The 21,585-nt window shown below is 41.8% G+C and overlaps 1 protein-coding gene across 1 annotated transcript in view; it reads right to left on the bottom strand.

The window, feature by feature from the left end:
• RASA3 (RAS p21 protein activator 3) overlaps window positions 1–21,585 on the bottom strand; it is a 201,074-nt gene that overhangs the window by 130,984 nt on the left and 48,505 nt on the right. The window contains exon 2 of the mRNA XM_065405324.1: window positions 9,775–9,892. Within this exon, the coding sequence (XP_065261396.1) occupies window positions 9,775–9,892 (118 nt within the window). The remainder of the gene's footprint in view (window positions 1–9,774; window positions 9,893–21,585) is intronic.

Raw genomic sequence — 21,585 nt, 5'->3', positions numbered from 1 at the left:
CATGATGTGAGGGCCCTCAGCTGCCATGCTGGGAAGCAGCCCTGTGTACTGCAGTGCTGAGGGTCTGGTGGTATTGGATGATTCCGGGGCAGGTCCCTGCAGCTTGAAGGCCTTGGGCGGAGGAAGCTCTAGGAGGAAAGGGCTAGGTTTGGCCCAGCTACCACCAGCCACCAGCTAGGTTTGGCCCAGTCCTCTCCCCAGAGTTTCTCTGGGAAGCTTGAATCCCCCTGGACCCTACCCCCACCTTCTCACTTAGTGACAAGTGGAGCATGCTAAGGGGAGACCCAGTGGGAGATGCACCTTGCATGATTCAGAGACCCTCCCTGAGCCCCCTACCCTGCTCTGCTGATGCACAGCACCATCCCAAGCCCTCCAATCAGTCCCCCTTGGGGCAGGCCTGGGCCTCCAGCCCTGTGATCCTGCCTGGGAGCTGGATCAGGGCAGGCCATGATTGCATGGGAGCATAACAGCAGCCTTGGCCAATCTGCACCCTCAAGCCCCTGGGCCAGTGAGGAGTGTAGGCAGAGACCCACGCTATGTACCCCAACACCTCCACTCTGGCCTGAGGTCCTTCCCCAGTTAGGTTGGCTCCAGGGAGCTAGTCCAGCAGAGCAGGTGTGCTGTTGCTGACAAATCCAGCACACTTGTTCAGGTCAATGTGGAGATTGTGGACAGCCCCATAACCTCGGGGCACCAGACCTCTTCAGCCCCAGATGCGGCAGGGAGCTGATCTGGGGAGGGGGTCCAGCTTTGACTCAGTGCCTGTGTGGCTCTGGCTGCCAAGGGGGCATAGGTGTGGGGTGCCTGCAGGAGGGAGGCAGGCAGTGGCAGCTCTGGTCCGTGGGGCTGGTCCTGGCTGGCTCCCCATTCTGGCCCACTGGCTATCATGGCATTCCACCAGTGTCACATGACACATGACTGTGTGCAGGCAGGGTCGTCCTACTATGAGATCCTGCTCCAGCCCCTTCCTGGCCCTGTCAGATATAGGGCTTCACCAGTCAAGCTGGACTAGAGCTTCGGGGGGGGGGGGGAAATGAGCCTCCTCTAGCCCTAGCCACCCTCTGCCTATGAGTATCTCCACTCTTCCTGCTTCTTCCAGTCAGGCACTAGAAAGCGGTCCTAGTAGGAACCTTAAATCTTTGATTCAGTATAATACACCAGCACAACAGCCCTGTTTTGATGCCAAGAGAGATTGGCTGGTGGAAATTATGTAAAACTCTTGATAATGATTTATTGGTCCCACCTGACTTATAGAAATAAGTGTTAGATATCCCCAGTGCCCACTAACCTGGCTGCTCTCAAGTTTTTGAGGGGAATCTAGTGCTAATGAAAGGTGTAGTAATATTGTTACTGGCCTTGTGATTAAGGCACTGGCCTGGGAAGCAAGAGGTCTAGGTTGTGTGACACCCTGGGTAAATCATTTAATCTCTGTGCCTCAACTCCCCATCTGGGAAATGGGGATAACAATGTTTCCTTTCCCAACCCTGTTAGCTGTTTAGACTGTACGCTCTTCAAGGCAGGGACTCTCTTACTGTGTGTTTGTATAGCACACACCACAATGGGGTTTATTGGTTGGGGCTTTTAAGCGCTACTGTAATACACCAATGGCTCTCAAACTTCCCAAACCATTGTACTCCTTTCAGGAGTCTGATTTGTCTTGCGTACCCCCAAGTTTCACCTCACTTAAAAATTACTTGCTTACAAAATCAGACAGAGAAATACAAAAAAGTGTCACAGCACACTTTTACTTACAAATTGCTTACTTTCTCATGTTTACCATATAATTATAAAATAAATCAACTGGAATGTAAATATTGTACTTACATTTCAATGCATAGTATATAGAGCAGTATAAACAAGTAACTGTATGAAATTCTAGTTTATACTGACTTCGCTAGTGCTTTTTATATAGTCTGTTGTAAAACTAGGCAAATATCTAGATAAGTTGATGTACACCCTGAAAGACCTCTGCGTACCCCCAGGGGTACATGTATCCCTGGTTGAGAACCACTGTAATGAACCACCTCCACATCAGTGAAGTTACCATTCAAGTAATTAGTTAAAAAATGACATGCAGAATTCCTCACTGTACAAAATGAAATGTTTCAGCCATGTTTCAATTTTAAACCCTTTCATGTGTATACAGAGTATATGAAAAAACATCTGGAAAAAAATACAGGTTCCCTCAGTGCAAGGAAACCTGAATTAGAAGACATTGTTGTAGATATGGCAATTTCCTGTGATATCCTTGGCAGACTTTATTGAATTAAGATTTAGTATTTTACGGATCCATTGTATTAAATGAATGGTTTATGCATTATTGTGGGCCGGGATTGTATATAACCTCTCAAAGGGGGAAAATGTGTCAGATGTGGAACCTGGGGGTTCAAAAGATTATACTGAACAATGTACCAGACAAGAATGGAGTTTTGGAACAAAAAGTGTTAAGTCATTTTCCTGGGGAATATCTAGGGGGAGGTGAATGCAAATTCTTCACCTCCAATTATGGAAAACCCCAGTCTTTCGAAGCGTCACCCTGAGAAGTTGCCCATTGTCTACTGATCACCTGTTACATGAGGCCAAGGTCAAAGGCCCAACCTGAAAAAAAAGAAAGACTGAACTATTCATAGTTGGTCTGGTTCGGAATCTGAGACAGTCGTGAAATTGTAACTGTGTTTGCAGGGGGGGGGGGGGGGGGGGGAACAGTTATGGGTTTTGTAAGACTGATACCTACCGGAGTCCAAAGCTGGAGTTCAGGGGGAGCTCTGGTGAGCTTTTTAACATGTGTGTAAACAAAATGTTTAATATCTTTTTTTCTGTAATGCTTTCAACTTAAGAATAAACGTGCTTACTTATGAAGAGCTGTACCGTAACTTATAATTGCAGGCAATTACACTGTTCATAACCTCTGCAGAGACAGCAAAGAGCAGGTGCTGGCCCTTTAGGTGTTTTGGCTTGCTAGGAATATCACAGTGTAGGCAGAGAACTGTGCAGCCTGGAAAACCCCTGGTCTCAAGGGAGAGAGACTTGGACTTTGCCCAAGGGAGGTGACGGCTAAGGAACTGGGAGCCTAGAGAGGGTGCCCTCGAAGGAGCAATACAGGTGCAATTGCCCTGAACTGTGACAATTGTTTCAGGGTGACAAGTATATTCAACGTTATGCATATGTCGTCCCGTTCCCCCCCCCCACAACTGTTCTAATATTTCACAGATAATTGTAAAAAAAGCCCACAGGTCACAAAGGGGAAACAGTTTGTCATTTAACAGTCACAGTTCAATAAAAATTTTCAAACAGAGGTTTTCACTTGTTTGCTAAACTGAAAAAACTGCATTCAAAGGTTTAAATTGTCAATAAAAGGTGAGGAGAGATGTAATTTTTGTGATTTGCTTTCGTGGGTTGCAACACCCAAGTCCCTGTTACTCCAAGTTTTGACAAGGAGCCCAACCAAAGCATTAGAAATTGAGAATGGGGGCCAGAGTTGAAGCGCTGATTTAATATCATTTCCATGTTAAACCACATCATAGGCTTACATGGAATAATTTGCAACAAATCTGGTGGAGAGGTAAGCATGTGCGTCTTATTTATTCGGAGCGGAACACAGCCACCCATATAATTAGTGGTTGCTTTAGCCACACATTAACATCTAATTTATATGCGTTGGATCCCATAGCTCCCTCAAAACTTTGACAAGATGCCATTAACCTTCAAACTGCATGAAGGGCTATAACAGATGAAAACAACCTGCTGCACACAAGGCTGACAATGGTTCCAATAGGTGTAAGTAAGCAATGCACACTTCCTAGAAGATGATCTGCCCACCTCAAGAAAAAGAACTACACCTGCAACTCCTGCTGACTTTGACACATCCTTTTGTGGCAGCCATTAATCCACTCCTGTCCAGTGCTGCTGGCCCAGTGCCAATCTTGGATGAACAACAGCATATCAAGACCAACAGCTATGTCCTTGCAGAGCGGCAGCAACTCTGGGATAGAGAGACAGGCATGCTGATGAATTTCAGAAGCCCTAATTTACATCCACCTGTTTGTAACCTGGGACGCAAATCCTAACTAGGCTTAACAGGCTACTCACTGGACCGATCAGAGTGAGTGCCACAATGCAGAAATTTGGCTTAGCTCCCTCTTACCAAGGTGATTACGGGGCAGCAATGCACACGGTCAAACATATGGTGGAGGAGTGCACAGTTAAAAGACTGGAGTAGGGTGACCAGATGTCCCGATTTTATAGGGACAGTCCCGATTTTGGGGTCTTTCTTATATAGGCTCCTATTACCCCCCACCCAATTTTTCACATTTGCTGTCTGGTCATCCTAGACTGAAGGGTGGACTGCAACCCCTTCCCCAATGATGCAGCAGTTAGATAGCTGAACAATCTAGATATTGACTTGTGACGCATATGAAAGAAGCAGCAATTTGTACAAACAGAGGCACTGTAAAAACATTGTTAAAAACAGTTTCCTTCTTGAATTTATTTTATTTATTCACTTATTGGGAGAATGTTCAAGGATGAAGGGCAAATACAACTGGTAGCAGAGCGTAGAGGTAGGTGGGTGTTGGGATAGTCAGGAGGAATGCTCCTACGAAACAGACGAACAAAAGCAGTAACGTGCCCCTACCCACCCTCAAAAAGAGATGGAGTTAAAGGTAGACGCTAGCTGACATGGTCAAGGGGGAAGAAAGGCTATCCCGGAAGACAGGAGGAAAGCAAGAAAAGCCAAGAGCTGACTTGGAAGTAGATGCTCCTTGGTCAACACTTCAGGATGAAAGGATTGTAGTTTCCCATGAGCACCCTAACCTGCTGATTTCAGACTGACTTCAGCCTACCACTTTAATTTAAATATGTCTAAAGACAGATGGAATTTCTCCCAAGGAAAGTTGTTATTCCTATAACATAAAAGCTTATTTTCTCAATGGAAAATAATGATTGGATTAATCCAGTGAAATGACATCAACTAAAACAGTAAGCCCTCCTGTGAAGTGGTTTAATGATCATCCAACAGAAAAAAAAAAAAAAAAAAAAAAACTCACCACCTGTGTAATTCCTAGTTCTGAGCAACAAGGTTACACTTGCTTGAATCAGGACAGAAATTAAGTGACAATTGCAAAATTACTTTCGTAGAACTATTTCAAGCTTTAGACGTGGCAAATTCTTAATTACAGCAAGAACTTTAGACAGCAACTTTATGTCATTCATTACTAACCAATTCCATTAAACTGGAAGGTGCTAACAACTTCATGATAAAACACAATTGTCCTAACTATATGTGGCCATCAATCTACAATCTGTGAGGGTCAAAATCTACACTATACATTTTGCATCTCAGTCTTTCTTGCCTCAATGCAGAACACAATAAAGACCCAAGATAAAGGTCACAAGAAAAATATTAAGTGCAGGAATCTTAAAATTATGTGGGCTAATATTAAGTAACTTGAGAGGACAAATCCTATGAAAATCAATAGGCCTTGTGTTCCTAAATCAGTTAGGAACTTTTGAAAGTCACACCTATTATCTATAATCTCATCTGCTAAACAACTGAATATTTCCAATGTAAATGTTTCACATTTAAAATCAAGACTGAATGTTTTTCTAAAAGCTATACTGCAGGAATTATTTTGAAGTTTGATGGCATGTGTTATACAAGGGATCAGACAAAATGATCATAATGATCCCTTCTGGCCTTGTAATCTATGAATATGATAACAGGAGATAGGGTTTACTTTAGAATTCACTACCTAACTCTGATTCCATCACTGACTTACGTGTTAAATATACATATGCAGCCCCCTCCACCCAGCTTTCTTTATTTAAATATAAGGTGACAGAAATTAATTCTGGGGGGAAGGAAATCCCTTTTTTCCCCAGAGTACATACATGCCTGAGTTTGAGTGATCATGGGTTAATTCAGTGTAAACTAAATGGAAGGATAAGCAAAAATAAGTCTGCAACAAAGGTCCTTGATTTCAAAAGACAAACTTTAAAAAAAAATTAATGGAATTAGTTAGGGAGTTGGACTGGACTGAAGAATTCAAGGATCTGAATGTAGAGGAGGCTTGGAATTAGTTTCTACAACTTTGAATTAAAGTATCTGAAGCCTGCATCCCAAGGGAAAGGAAAAAAATTGTAGAGAAGGGTTGTAGTCCAATCTGGATGAAAAAGAGTCTCAAACGGTTATTAAAAGAAAGCAGAAGGCCTATAAGGAATGGAAGGAGGGCTGGATGAGCAAGAAAAGCTACCTCTTAGAGGTCAGAAAATGTAGGGAAAAAAGTGAGAACTGCCAAAAGCCATTAAAACCATTCGTAAAAGGTTCTTTAGACATATAAATAAAAAGGAAAAAATGGAAACAAGAAGTGAGACTGCTAAATGCTGAGCAGGGGTAGAAATGAAAGATAATCTAGGTATGATCCAACACCTAAACAAATACTTTGCATCAGTTTTTAATATGGATAATGAGGAGGCTTAGAGAGAGTAGCAGGATGGCTAATGTGAACAAAGGTATGGAAGTAGAAATTACCACATCCAGGATGGAAGCTAAACTCAATCAGCTTACTGGTACCTAAATCGGGAGGACTGGATAATTTCCACCCTAAAATATTAAAGGAACTAGCATGTGAAATTACAAGCCTAATAGCAAGGATTTTTAATGAATCTGTAAACTTGAGGGTCATACTTTATGATTGAAGAATTGCAAATACAGTATCTATATTTAAAAAAAGATAAAAAAGTGATCCAGGAAACTACAGGCCCATTAGTTGACCTCAGTTGTAAAATATTTTGAAAGAGAGAGTAAAGGACATAGAAGTAAATGGTAACTGTGATTTAAAAAACAAACAAACCGACAACATGGTTTTACAAAAGGTAGATCATGCAAGACCAATTTGATCTCTTTCTTTGAGAAGATAACAGATTTTCTAGGAAATGCAGTAGATCTAATCTATCTAGATTTCAGTAAAGCTTTTGATACAGTTCCACGTGGGAAATTATTTGTTAAATTGGAGAAGATGAGAATTAATACAAGAATCAAAAGGTAGGTAAAGAACTGGTTACAGGGGAGACAACAACAGGTCATACTGAAAGGTGAACTGTCAGACTGGAAGGAGGTTACTAGTGGAGTTCCTCAAGGACTGGTCTTGGGACCAATCTTATTTAACATTTTCTTTAATGACCTGGTCACAAAAAGTAGGATTGTGCTAATAAAATTTGTAGATGACAAAGTTGGGAGGTATTGGGGAGGACTGGAATACCATACTAGAAAATATGGAGGACTTTGAAAACTGGCATAATAGAAACAGGATGAAATTTAAGAGGGTAAAGGTCAAGATCATGCACTGAGGGACTAACAACTAGAATTTTTGCTATAAGCAGGGGATGTATCAGTTTGAAGCAACAGAGGAGGAGAAAGACCTAGGTGTATTGGTTGATCACAGGAGGACTGTGAGCCACCAATGTGATGCAGCTATGAAAAAGGCTAATGCAGTCCTAACATGCATCAGCAAGGTATTTCTAGTAGAGATAGGGAAGTGTTATTACCAAATACAAGGCACTGATGAGACCTCATGTGGAATACTGTGTGCAATTCTGGTCTGTCATGTTCTAGAAAAATCAATTCAAACAGGAACAGGTGCAGAGAAGGGCTACGAGGATGATCAGAGGAATGGAAAACCTACTTACATGAACAGACTTAAGGAGCTTGGCTTGTTTAACCTATCAAAATGAAGGCTCAAAGCATATATGATTGGTCTCTATGAATACATCAGAGGGATAAACACCAGGGAGGAAAGGAGTTACTTAAGTTAGGGGCCAGTGTTGGCACAAGTGGATCTAAACTGGCCATCAATAAGTTTAGGCTTGAAATTAGACCAAGGTTTCTAATGATCAGAGGAGTGAAGTTCTGGAACAGCCTTCCAAGGGGAAGGGCTAAAAACCTAATTTGTTTCAAGACTGAACTTCATAAATTTATGGAGGGGCTGGTATGATGAGATTGCCTACAATGGCATATGGTCCATCCATGAATACTATCAGCAAATGTCTCCAATAGGCAGATAAGGGATAATAGATGGGGAAGGCTCTGAGTTACTACAGATAATTCTTTCTTAAGTTTTTGGCTGGTGGGTCTTGCCCATATGCTCAGGGTCTAACTCATTGCCATATTTGGGGTCAGAAGGACTTTCCCCCCAGGTCAGAATGGCAGAGACCCAGGGATAGGGGCGGGGGGGGGTTTCTCCTTCCTCTGCAGCATGGGGCACAGATTACTTGTTGGTTTGAACTAGAGTAAATTGTGGATTCTACATAATTTTAAGTCTTTAAATCATGATTTGAGGACTTAAGTAACTCAGCCAGAGGTTATGGACCTATTACTCGAATGGGTGGGTATGGCCTATGATGTGCAGGAGGTCAGACTAGATGATCATGATGGTCCCTTCTGGCCTTAAAGGCTGAAAGTCTGTGCCTAAACTTGTTCTCTCTATATTTTAGGCATTTTTGGGCCCCAACAGAAGTTCCACTCCTTGCTGTGAGTCTGTACCTATTCCATTCCATTCTACTATTTTACTACTGTCTAGTTTAGTCTTATACTACACCTATCACACAGTACGGGAGCACCTTAGAAGCCATTTCTCCTAACTTCCAAGCCTATGTTTTAGGCATTGCTTATATTGGGGATTTATCCCAAAGGCAGCCATCACTGTAGCTGCACTGATGCAAATTCCTAGTGTGGCCAGCCTATTGGCACTGGTGGTGCATTAAACCATGGCAAACTGCCCCAGTGCAAATAGCTGTTTTTTCTGCCTGCACTACAGGCAAGCATCAGTGCAGCTATAATCTGATAGTTACAGTCGACTCAGATGTTGAAGGTAGACAAGGGTTTAGCCACAAGATCATAGGTCAGCAGCAGCGGGTATAATGAAGAGCACTACCACCAAGGAGGCCAGTAAAGTGCCTGGAGAAAGAGGACAACTAGATTCTAATAAGGGGGTCAGCATCCTAGGATGTGTCACTGGGGGAAAAGCATTCCACACCTTCCCCCCAGGAGACAGTTAACCAGCAAGTAGGGAACGCAGAGAAAAAAGCTGACTTCTGAAACCCCTTTTTGCTCTTGCTTTGCCTGAATACCCAAGTGATCTAGTAGTTTCAGAGTGGCTGGAGGAGAAGGAAACACTCCCATTCACCACTAACTGCCTCTCAAAAGAGCAAAGCTGGCCAGCTGCAGGAGAGAGGGATCTCAGAAAACTTAGCACTGGTACCTGCCATCTCAGGATTTCGCTGTAACTGCGTTTCCCTTTCTTGTAGTCTAATTACCCTCTCCCCCACTTTTGCACCTCCAGGAATGTGCAGAACAAAACCCCACTGTGGTTTTCAGCTCTGATAGAGCAGCAATTATAACAACAGTATGAAGGAAAAATCCCTGACAGTTGGATGAAATGGCACGGTTAAACTGACAGCTAAAAAGCATAAAGGAAGTTCAAAAGCAAGTAACCTAGAGAGCTGCATTAACTGTAACCTCCTTGGAAACTAATTATGTGCTTCCTCTCAGGACAAGAACCTCTTCACACGTAAATGATAAAAACATATAGTTAGATGCCAGGCCATGAGGTCCATAATAATGCTATTATTATAGTCCTACAATTAAAAAAAATCAGCTATGTTCTTCTCCATCCCACCAAAGGATTGGACTACTATAGAAATATAATATAAACAGAAATGTTCTAGGGTGTTAAAAGAACTGACTGAATATATCTGCACACAAGAAATATTTGTTACCATAGTGATTTCTCCACTATTTTGGTCCTGAAAACCTCCTCCTGGTCCAGGTTTACAGTACAGTAGCAATCCCTCATCTTGTTTGGCCCCGGATACGTAGGAAGATTTTTGGCTTCTCCTAAAGACAAAAAAATTCAAAGCAAACTTTAAATATGAGCAGATATTGACAGTATAGCAATGGTTATATTAAAAATTATACACATTACTTTTTTATTTGGCTCTACAATGCTTCCTACCAGGTCTTTATTTAGAAGAATATTTTCAGTCCTCTGACAGGAGCAATGCTCACGTAGAATGGCAGGCAGTATGCTGCAATATGGCAACGGTAAGGGGGGAAAAAAATTCAAAAGCACCTAAGTCACTTATGAAAATACAACTTTGCACCTTAAATCCCATTGACTTTCAATGAAGCTTAGATACCTAAGTCATTTTTGATAAAACAGAGTTTGGGATAAAATTGTCAGAACGCAAGAGACCGCAAATAAGGATTTTATCTACAGCTCTGCTACTCTCCAACATGTTAGCATGAAAAGTCACTTAAATGAGGCACTGGAACATGGAGTGTAACAACACTTATCTCATAAGGTGCTTTGAAGTTTAATTAATGCTTGTAAACCCCCCTAAGGTCTTTGGACAGAGGTACTGTTTAAGTGCCAGGCATTAAAATTAATTTGTTAGACAATACGCCTTTGCTTATTTCAAAACTGCAACAAGAAACAATTACATATCCTGTATCTAAAAGAACAGGGCTGGAGAATGGAGGATAGACAAAGACACAGCAGTATAAAATTCAGATTTTTTTTTTTTTAAAACCCAGAAATGAGACTGGAATAGTAGTCTCTCCCTCTACAGGTCCATCAACAAGCAAAATTGCAAACTAAGATTGCTTGGCACAGTCCAAACAAAAGCCTAGGAAAAGAAATCAGATAACTCTCCCCACAGCTTCATTGAAACACCTTAGCACCACTTGGCAAGTGTTTTGACTTCAAGGCCAAGCCCTAACTCCTCTGAGAGCTTAAGGAAGCGTTCACTCTGCATGTGCTCTTGTTTGCACTTAACAATCTGTAGGTACCATAGAAGTGATCAGATGTCACATGCACTAGAGCATGCTCCACTGATAAGATATAAGAGAAAAGGCAAGATCAGAGAGCAAAGCTTATTTGTGAACATAGATAGAAGAGAGGAGTGAAATCTAAGCGACAGGAACAAGTGTAGCCTATTTATCAGACATCTGCAGTTCAGTGCAAGTCAGTTCTAGGAGAAAAAAATCTTTTTCAGTCCCCAATTCCCGCATAGCTTCACTAATAGGACCAAGCTCACTTCATCCCAATCTCATTTTGAGTCACACAATCTCTGCAGACATTAGGCCACATTCAGAGGTGATCTAAATGGTCATTTAAATGAATCAGCAAATGGATGCAACTTCCATGCTGATGTTGGAAAAAATGAGTTGTAGCAGTAAAAGCAATTCACGGGAAAAGAAGATTAAGCAGGCTCCCATCTTCTACTTTAACAGGAAGGCAAAAGGTGGTTTAGGATGTAACATCTTTCTTGATCACAGGACAACCTGTGTCCCCCCTTGGGATGTAATTTACACTCATTTACGATTTAACTTGCATCATAGCATCTCTGCATTTGACCTATTACAGTAAGAATGCCACCCAAAATGATGTGCATTTGATCGCCAAGACCAACACCTGAAAACTAAAGATTTGTTATGTTAAATAATTTTCTACACTTAAAAGCTAGAATGTACAAAGCTATGTAGTTTGACAGACTTAACACTTTATTTTTATAGCTGAAAGATGATAAACACAATTTGAAGTGTTACAATGTGGCCAATAAAGCTATATTTCAAGTTTGTTTTATTTTTATTTTTTAAATTAAAAAAAGTTAACTTCTCTAAGACCTAGCTGATGCCGCATGGTAATGCCTCAGTGCGTTCTTCCACTTATAGAAAAGTCAGGAGACAAATTACATTGGGTTTGTACAATTTACTACAGGGGTAGGCAACCTATGGCACGCATGCCAAAGGTGGCACGTGAGCTGATTTTCAGTGGCACTCACACTGCCCGGGTTCTGGCCACCGGTCCGGGGGGCTCTGCATTTTAATTTAATTTTAAATGAAGCTTCTTAAACATTTTACAAACCTCATTTACTTTACATACAATAGTTTAGTTATATATTATAGACTTAAAGAGACCTTCTAAAAACATTACTGGCACGAGAAATCTTAAATTAGAGTGAATAAATGAAGACTCGGCACACCACTTCTGAAAGGTTGCCAACCCCTGATTTATTACATCATAGACTATGTTCAAGGAAACTTCTTTTTCTCTCTGCCTTAGCCTCACCTCCTCCAAGTCCCAGGGAGGACTTTCCTTTCTAGTTTCACCTTTAATTGTATCCTGGGCCAGCGCCTTTCTGGCTGAAGCTCCCTCCAGAGGGAGTCAACAGGAAGCATCATAGGAGGGTAATAAGGAAACCTCTCTTGTGGGGGCTGAGCATATTATGAGGAAACTTTTCAATTTTCCAATTAGAAACATTTTTTTTTAAAGGAAAACAACGTAGACTAAGTTTGTGAATTTTCTCCTCCCCTAAAATGGCCTCTTTTCAGAAACTCTTGATTTTTGAATAGTTTTCTGTGATAGACAATGTCCTCTCTAGTATTATAACCCACTGAAATTCTAAAATAGCTAACTTTAATTCGAAGCCCATTTTGTTGCTTTTTAATACAAGAATTACAGTATAAAGATAAGGAGAATGCAGAAGTAGTGATGTATTTGGATTATAATTAAAAAAAAAAACAACAGTGGTTACTGGGTCTCAAAGTTTTATTTGACAAGGAAAACTCATCGGGACTGAAAATGCTGTTTATCATTGCCCTTCAGCGAAAGTATCTGAGTTAGAGGCACAGAGGAAGAAAAGAGGGAACTTGTGATTTTTCTTCTTCCACGTTGAAGACCTTGACAAATCATGGAGGCTATAAACAAGGAGCTAACTGATCAATCCCACTTACCAATCATGTTACTGACTTAACCGAAGAGAGTCAAACCTTACACCACACTATTTCTGTGTTAACTGAGACATATACCAAATAACTACTTAGGGTCTTATACAAGAACAATAATCTGAATTCTTTAGTGAGCAGTCAGAAAAATCAAGCATCCAAGGAACACCTAAGGACTCTTAGCCCTCAAGCCAGACATTCAATGTCAACAAAACAAGCCCCTGTAGAATTTCAGCTGGTGTATAGTGTCATTTAAACAAAATTTCCTTCTTTGGGGTTTTCTCACTACTGTCACTGGAGCTGAACAATTCTGTTCGCATTTGTTGGTCTGAAACAAAAACACTGATTAACTCACTATGTTAGTATCTCCCCTATCTTGTCTCTCTATCTTTCATTGGACCAACTTCTGTTGATGAGAGAGAAGTTTTTGAGCTACACAGAGCTCTTCCTCAGGTCTGGGAAAGTGACACAATACTTTTCCCAATTTCTTCTATTCCAGCTGCTGTAGACCCACTGCATTATGCATAGGTCTGGTCTAAAGGCCACTGAAGTCAATGAGGGTCAGTACTAGCAAAGCAAATTAATTATTCACATCCAAAATTAAGACATTTTGGACTGGCTCTGCAACAGAGTGGACTGCAGTACAGTATTTGTGATGCTGACTTCCCCTGCTGGTATGGAGTGTAATTACAGCTTAAGCGAGAACTGCCCTCTCCATGCAGCATAGAGAAAGTGGTGGCGTACGAAGAGATGTCAGAACAGAGAAACACAATAACCTAGAACGAAGAGGGAGAAATTTGTCTTCCCAACTCTCACTCAGCTTCCCTCCTCGCTCCAAAATTCATGAATCCCTTCCTTGCTTAGGAAGAGGGATGAAGCAAGGCAAGGGATAAGGGCTCCCATGGCAGATGGCGCATGAGGTGAAAGAGAATACTGCTTAGGTGCCTAGGGACATGAACCTGCTAAAATAGAACGAGAAGCAAAATAAGATTTTAATTTTTTCTTTTTGTAGGTGTGGGAAGAGACTCCTAAACAAACATCCAAAAAGATGGTCCCAAAAGAAAAAAGAAAAAGCTTAAAAATAATTGTCAATGTTTTGAGTCATTAACACTTATCTGTTGAACAAAAACATATTTTGCACTATTTCCTTCCCTTCCTCCCCCCTTTGCAATATTACCTATGTTGTCAGATACCAATGCATCCACATTTAACCTTCAAGATTACACACACTTACACACCACATTGCACAGGTCTGGAATTCACATGGAGGGAACGGAGGGAGATTGTGAAATAATACAGCTACCAACCTGCCCAGTGCCTCCCCAAGAGGCCATGATACTGCTGCTGACATGGAGTAATGCTAGCAAGTATCCTGGAGAGTTGGAGGGATCTGGTCTTATGTGGCTCTGCCACGTTTGGGTGCAGATATTATGGACAGTTCCATTGGGATTGGGGGCGGGGGGGAAGGTACATGTAAATCAGGCCTCTGAAATCTGTACTTTTCTGGCCTTTTGGAGTGAAATATGCCAATCTTTGCACAACTAAATACCCATTATACACTCATATACGATCTTATATTAAGTGCAATAGCACTTATAACACTACACCCATTAAGGTAAATTTAGTTATGTATCCCACCAGCTTTATGTTTTGAGATCATCCAGCACTAGGAAACAACTTATATTGGATACATTTGATTTATTGAGTGGATGAAAGGGAAATCAATCCCCTTAGGCTTAGACAAACAAAATCAGTGAAAAAACAGCTGAGCTTTCTACACCCTGGCATTCAATTTCAGGCAGTGGGCAGAGAAACTCAAGGACAGAAACAAAAAATCTGAAAAGGGCAATATATACACAAGCTATCATCAACAATTCACTTTGCTTCTATTGTACTCAGTACATATCCTCTAAACAATCTCACTTGCAAGCATGTCAAGAATAAAACAAAATGATGGTGTAAGCCAACCTCCCCCCCAAATACACAGTTCTATCATTACCAGAAATTCTAACTTCTACTTTGAGGTTTCGAACAAAACATCTTTCAAGCTTTTATTTTCACTCCCCATAAAATGTGCATGAATCAGCAACGAGTCCAAAATGTAATGGCAGATTGATATATTTTCATCATCATTTATGCTGAAAGTATTCTTCATGTTTAGAACCCCTTGCCTGAGTAACTCACGTGCTTGGGGCGGCATCTGGTAAGGGGTGGCCAATCTTGGGGTGGCGGGGGGCGCTCAGGGTTTTTTGTTTTTTTGGGGGAGGGTTCGGTCGGGCGGCGCTGGGGGTGGGGTGGGTTGGGTTGTTTTTGTTTTGGCAGCTGGGGGGGGGATTCGGTAGCGGCGCGGTGGTGCGCTCCGCAGGGGGGGGGGGTGTTCGGCAGCGCAGCTCGGCGGTGGGGGTGTTTAGCGGCGCTCGGCGGGAGATATGTGTGGCGGCGGGAGGGTTCGGCGGCGCGGTGCTCCACGATGGGGGGGGGGGGGGTGTTCAGCGGCGCTCGGCGGCGCTCCACGGGGGTTCGGCAGTGCTCCGCGGGAGATGTGTGTGGCGGCGGGAGGGTTCAGCGGCGCGGCGCTCCGTGTGTGGGGGGGGTGTTCGGCGGCGCTCTGCGGGGGGGGCTGGGGGGGGGGTTGGCGGCGCAGTGCTCTGCAGGGGGCTGGGGGGGGTTGGTGGCACTCCGCAGGGGGCTGGGGGGGGTTCGGCGGCACTCCGCAGGGGGCTGGGGGGGGTTCGGCAGCGCTCCGCAGGGGGCTGGGGGGGGTTCGGCAGCGCTCCGCAGGGGGCTGGGGGGGGTTCGGCAGCGCTCCGCGGGGGGCTGGGGGGGGTTCGGCGGTGCTGCGCTCCGCGGGGGGCTGGGGGGGGTTGGCGGCGTGGCGCTGGGGGGGGTTCGGCAGTGCGGCGCTCTGCGCGGGGGGGGGGTGGCAGCGCGGTGCTGAGGGGGTGTGTTATGGCGGCGCAATGGAGGGCGGCACTCTTTTTTTTTGCTTGGGGTGGCAAAGTTAGAGCCGGCCCTGACCCTAACAAATCTGCAAATAGGACACAACGTAAGGTTAAATGCCACTAAGATGTAAACCATTCTTTCCCTATTTTAGTATTCCATTTAGCCAGGCTTGCAATAATGTAGAGAAATGCTCAGGTGTACAATATTTCTGAAACATGTGCTGACTTTTAGAAATATATGTATATTGATCACCGGAGGCTGATGATGCACATCATCCCTTTATTGCATGTGGCAACTTCTTTTGCTATTTTAGGCATTGCAAAATATTAGTAAATCAATATGCATTGATGAAATAAATACTTCTCTGGACTATTAAAACGGACAATCAACTCATAACTGTCTGAATTTTAACCATCTTTAGTTACAAAGCAACATCCAAAACTAATGTAACAAAAAAAATTTGGAAAAAAATTCTCTTTTTAAAATTTATTTACTTTGTGCATTTAACAGCGTTTTGTCCAACTGGCTTTGAATAAGGCATCTGTGCATGGTCAGCTACACCATATGCATTGTCTTTCACAAAGATGAAGGGAAGAGAGTAACATTTGAAAATAGGAAATTGATTAAAACCACAAAATTGGTAGGCGTACTCAAGGACAATTATACTATTGCACCTCATTTATAATATCCTAAACTCAAGGTATTATTGTTTTTCCTACCTTCTTCCTTTATGTAACAATGCCTTTAAGGTCACCGCAATTTTCTTATGTTGAAGGTAAATCAGAAATCCAATGTTATCTAATCAAGCAATATGTACAAATGAAATCTATTTAAAAAGCCAGTTGTGAATATAAATATTCAATTTCTTTGAATAGGTTTATCTTTGTTGCGTTAATGCTTTAGCTTGATATTAAATAGAGCAAAAATCCATAGCATGCACACACGCCCCCACACACATGCTTACCGGTTCAACAACAAAAAGGCAGACTATTAGATTTCTAAATCAGGTCACAAATAGCCATCTGTGAAGTGATTCCACAGTCTGGAGAACCAGATTTTTAGCTGATCTGCTCTTAATGTAAGTCATTACCTGCCAGCATGTTACATGATAGAATTGTTTGTTTCGTTATGAGGATCAAGTTAAAAATATAATTTGTCACATCAAAACAAATTTGTTTCAACCACATTTATGTGCACAATTCCCCAAAACCCCCACACTTCTCCCACTGTCTGGTCAACTCCAGCTGTCTCAGACAAACATCTCCTCTGGACTATTCCTTTGCCTTCACAAACTCCATCTCTCCAAAACTGGAATGCGTCTTCAATACAGACAAATACTTGGTCACCACGTGCCTTGTGCATACAAGATCAGAATCTCTGAACTGCAGTGCCCATCTGGCCATGGCTACATTCTGCATGTCCTTCTACCTCCAACCCAGAGGGCATAAAAGGTAGACCTGTTGTAACTGTCCTTCAGTTCCCTCCTACCACATATGGCAGGAGAATGGAACCATACATATCCTTAGCTTAGGTAAATCGGGGCTTAATTTCTACTAACAATTCTCTCCTTTCCCTTTTGTTTTTATTTCCACAAACCCCCAAAGATTTTATTAATTCCATTTGGTGCCTCATGACACTACCATCCATAATGGTAGATACAAAACCATCATGTTTTAAGACCTGCCTGTTTTCTAACAATTTAATTCTCCTCAACAGACAGCTGCTGTCTATTTTACCCTGTTGAGAGCCATGTGCCTAATCATTGATTGATCTGCCAATCATTCTTCACAAAGACAAGAAAATATAGGGACATCAGTCTGAAATAGTATCTTCCAGAGCAATCCATGAAGAGCACGTTAGATCCTTGGGACTGAAGACTGTGCTACAAGATGGGATTTTTCCACAAAGAAAATCAGTCTATCACCCCCCCTAACCAGCAGGCAGAGGATGCCCAAGCCAGTAAGAGTATGGCCCTGGCATTGTCAGGGCCAGGGCCAAAGCAACCAAAAACCAATTTGGTACCAAGAGCACCTCTGGTACCAATGGCCGGTACCACAACAGCAACTCAGATGCAAGGGAGATCAGTGCATTGCACTCAACATAACTCTCGACACCAATCTTCTCCGAAGACAAAGAGAAGTAGAGAACTGAAAAAAGCCACTTGCTTTCCCTCTCCTCCCAGGGGCATAACACAATGCACTCTCACAGTATACGAGCAAATGTCACGTGTCAACCTCTGGTTTGGCACCAAAGGACTTTGAGACAACTGTGGTATCTACATCCAGTACAGACATCTCAATGCCAAAACCATCAGAGTTGGCACCAACAGTAGAAGCTCTAATTGTCCCGGTCGATCTATTGCTAATGGAGGGAACCATACCTGTAGTACTGAAATAATCCTTTTGGCACCATCCACTACATCACAGCTCATGTTATGAATGTCTCCCCAAATATCAGCACCACCAAAGGAGAGGATATTTCCTCCTCCACCTTTTCTGACCACAAACAGCTCTACAACTCCCAGCCAGGAACGCTCCCCATGATCGGGAGAGTGTCCATCTCTCCGAGGCATATACACTAATCGCAAGAGATCAGCCACTTAGCCAAGTCAATATATAACTCAGATCTTACCCAATAATCACACTGATGCCAATCCTATAGTAATTAAAAGTTAAAGTTTTAATAATAAAAGGAAAGAAGAAGAGAGTTAATAATGGTTAACAGATTATATATATATATACACAAATAATTACAAAGTCCTTATATCAGGTTTGTAGCAGTGATGGAAGAGACTGCTGGCTTGTAAAGTCTCTCTGATGATCTTCCAATCGTTTGGAAGATCCTCAGTCCATAGTTTTAAATTGTAAATCAACAGTCAAGAGAACCAGGGCAGGAAAGAGGCAAAATGGAGATCTTAGGAGTCTTTTATATCCTCTGCCATATGCCTGGAAATTTACTGTCTCTGTTTATGGAAAAGTTACTGGCCTAAGTTGGAGCCCAGTGTCACTTGAGCATATTGTATGTCCTTACATGGCTTGATGACTCACAGGAGCAGCCATATCCTTGCTGTGGCATCCACAGGAAGAGCTATTTGGGTGAAATGGGTTTCTTCTATGGCCCATTGTGAGAGCTAATATATAGTTGTCTGGCTTTAATGTAAATTTCACCTGGTGGGTGTGACCCAGGAATAGAACACATATGTATGATGCTAGTATATAGCCAATAGTCCTAACTTCAAATACAAAATGATACATGCATATAAACAGGATAATCATACTTAGCAAATCATAACGTTTCCATTGACAGCTTACATGACATACTTCGTACAAGATTTGTTGCAATTGTATAACAGTGGCAATATCAAGGATATAAATGGTCATTCAATCATACAGCATTAAAACAACTCCAGAGGCGCCCCCCCCCAAAAAATCACTGAATATGGAGAGAAATGCTACTAAACTCTTTGTACAACAGATGTTCTAGCACTCTCTGTGAGACTCTACCCAAGACTACTGTAAGACTGTTTTTGTGCTAGCTGCTGGGTAACAGAATCACTGTATATCCCTCAGAGATGTGTTCTTATCATTTGGACCATTAAAAGCCACTGCACTGCCAGGCTTCTACACCCTTTCAGGCTGTGCCACCACTGGAAAGTTGGTCGGAAAGACCAAATTATCTTACTGGAAGGCATTTGATTCAGGGGCGGCCCGTCCATGTAGGCGAACTAGGCGGTCGCATAGGGTGCCAAGTTAAATGGGGTGCCAAAGTTGAGGGGGGAAAATCAAATTAAAAAAATGAAAAAAATACGAATAAAATAACGAAGATGTCATTATTTCAATTCCCGTGCGCAGAGGGAATATGAATTATAATTCATTTCTCTACATTTCTGAGAAGTTATTAATATGTCAAATATTTTATTTACTGCAAAAATAAATATTTTAGCGATTTTTTTTCCAATTTGCGACGTGGGGTCAAGATGACCCACTCCGCAATTTTGATAAGCAATAACTCAGCCAAAATGAAACACATCCGCCAGCGGCAATAGCTGCAATGCTAGTGACACCTAACTCGAATATACATCAAGGTCGCATAGCCGGAAATTCATGTAGAGCAGAGATATCGCAAGTTGATACATGTCAAACGGTCATTTTCACAAACACGTCGCAGGTAGATGGTTAAGAATCGAGTGAATACTGTAGAAAATTGTGTTTCTTGGTGCCAAAGAATAAAGAATAACGTCTCTCAGCATTATAAATCCAAAATGTGAGTATCTTTAAGCATTATTATTGGGCTGCGTAATGATGAACTTTTCTTTTTATAACTGATTCACATGTAATAAATAAGGTCCATAAAAGAAAAGTAACAGCATTAATGCTTAATAGACCAAGAAAGTGATGATGTCACACTCCAAGCGGGTAACCGTGAGGAAGGGGATTACTTTCCAAACAACCGGTGTCTGGTTATAATTTCGAAAAAGGTCATTTTGTTTCCGTATAAATGCTCTGTTTTAATAGGTGAGTGCATGTTACTAATCACTGAACCTTTAAGCAGTGAAAAAACATGTTGGGATGGCTGCAATGTGGTTTAAATCGCCAACCATGAGGTGGGGGTATGTCAGCCATCCTTAACGCTATGCTGCTTGCAGTCGGGAGCACAATACATAATATTCAAATGCCCCATGGCAGAAAAAGAAAACCCTCAGGAGCTAAGTATCAAACAAAAGGTTGAGAAGGAAAAAGGACCAAGCAAAACAGCAGGGATCCTTCCTGAAATATCTTCTATTTAATCCAAGTAAAGATGGAAGCAGTTCACAGCATCCAGATGAAGGAATTTTATTTGGAGAGGAGGTTAGCTCACATCTGCATGGAAGCAGTTTGAAACATCAAGATGAAGGTATATTACTTTGAGATGAGGGTAGATCACATCCACAAAAAAGCAGTTTGGAAACTCAAGATGATGGAAACTTACTTCTAGATGAAGGAAGCTCACAGCATCAGACTGATATGGAAGTGAGAAAATTTATTCACCTTCAGAGACCCATGCAGAAATTGAAGTAAATGAAGTAGAAGGAAGAAAGGATGAGTAAGTTACAAACAAGTTACAGTATGGGGACCCAGCTTCATGGCCCAGATGTGATGACAGTGTATGACAAATTCTCGTGCAACATGGACCCGAACAAGTTCATGAATTTCCCTTCCCTAAGGATGGAAATAAAAGAAAACTCTGCTCAGCATTACAAGAGGAAACTCATTAATGGGGAAGAAATTCATCGAAACTGGTTACAATATTCAGTGTTGAAAGACTCTGTGTTTTGCTTTTGCTGCAAGTTGTTTAGAAATCAAGCAATTGATACAATCACTTACTGAAAATGGTTCGAAGGACTGGAAAAACATATCTTCAATTCTCTCTTCACATGAAAGTAGTACAGAACATTTGGAATGTTTTCAAAATTGGAAAGACCTTGAATTACGATTGAAAAAAGGAAAAACTATTGATGAAGAAAATTTACGTGTGATCAAGGAAAAAGAAGAATATTGGCAACAAATATTAGAGTGTCTGATTGCTTTAGTGAGAGTTCTCGGTGGGCAAAATTTAGCATTCCATGGCTGCGGTAGAAATGAAAAATTATATACTCCAGGTAACTGAAACTTTTTAAAATTTGTTGAATACCAACTTTGTTTGATCCAGTCATGAAGGAGCGTCTACATAAAATAACCAACCATGAAACACAGGTTCATTACTTAGGAAAAAATATGCAGAATGAACTCATTCAAATCCTAGCAAATGCCATTAAAATTGTAGAAGCTGCCCATTCTGCAAAAGACTTTTCAATAATTCTGGACTGAACACCAGATGTG

The sequence above is a fragment of the Emys orbicularis genome, chromosome 1 (genome assembly GCF_028017835.1).
Source record: "Emys orbicularis isolate rEmyOrb1 chromosome 1, rEmyOrb1.hap1, whole genome shotgun sequence".
Classification (NCBI taxonomy): Eukaryota; Metazoa; Chordata; order Testudines; family Emydidae; genus Emys; species Emys orbicularis.
Note: the sequence above shows the minus strand (reverse complement) of the source record. Positions and strands in the feature narration are given on the sequence as shown.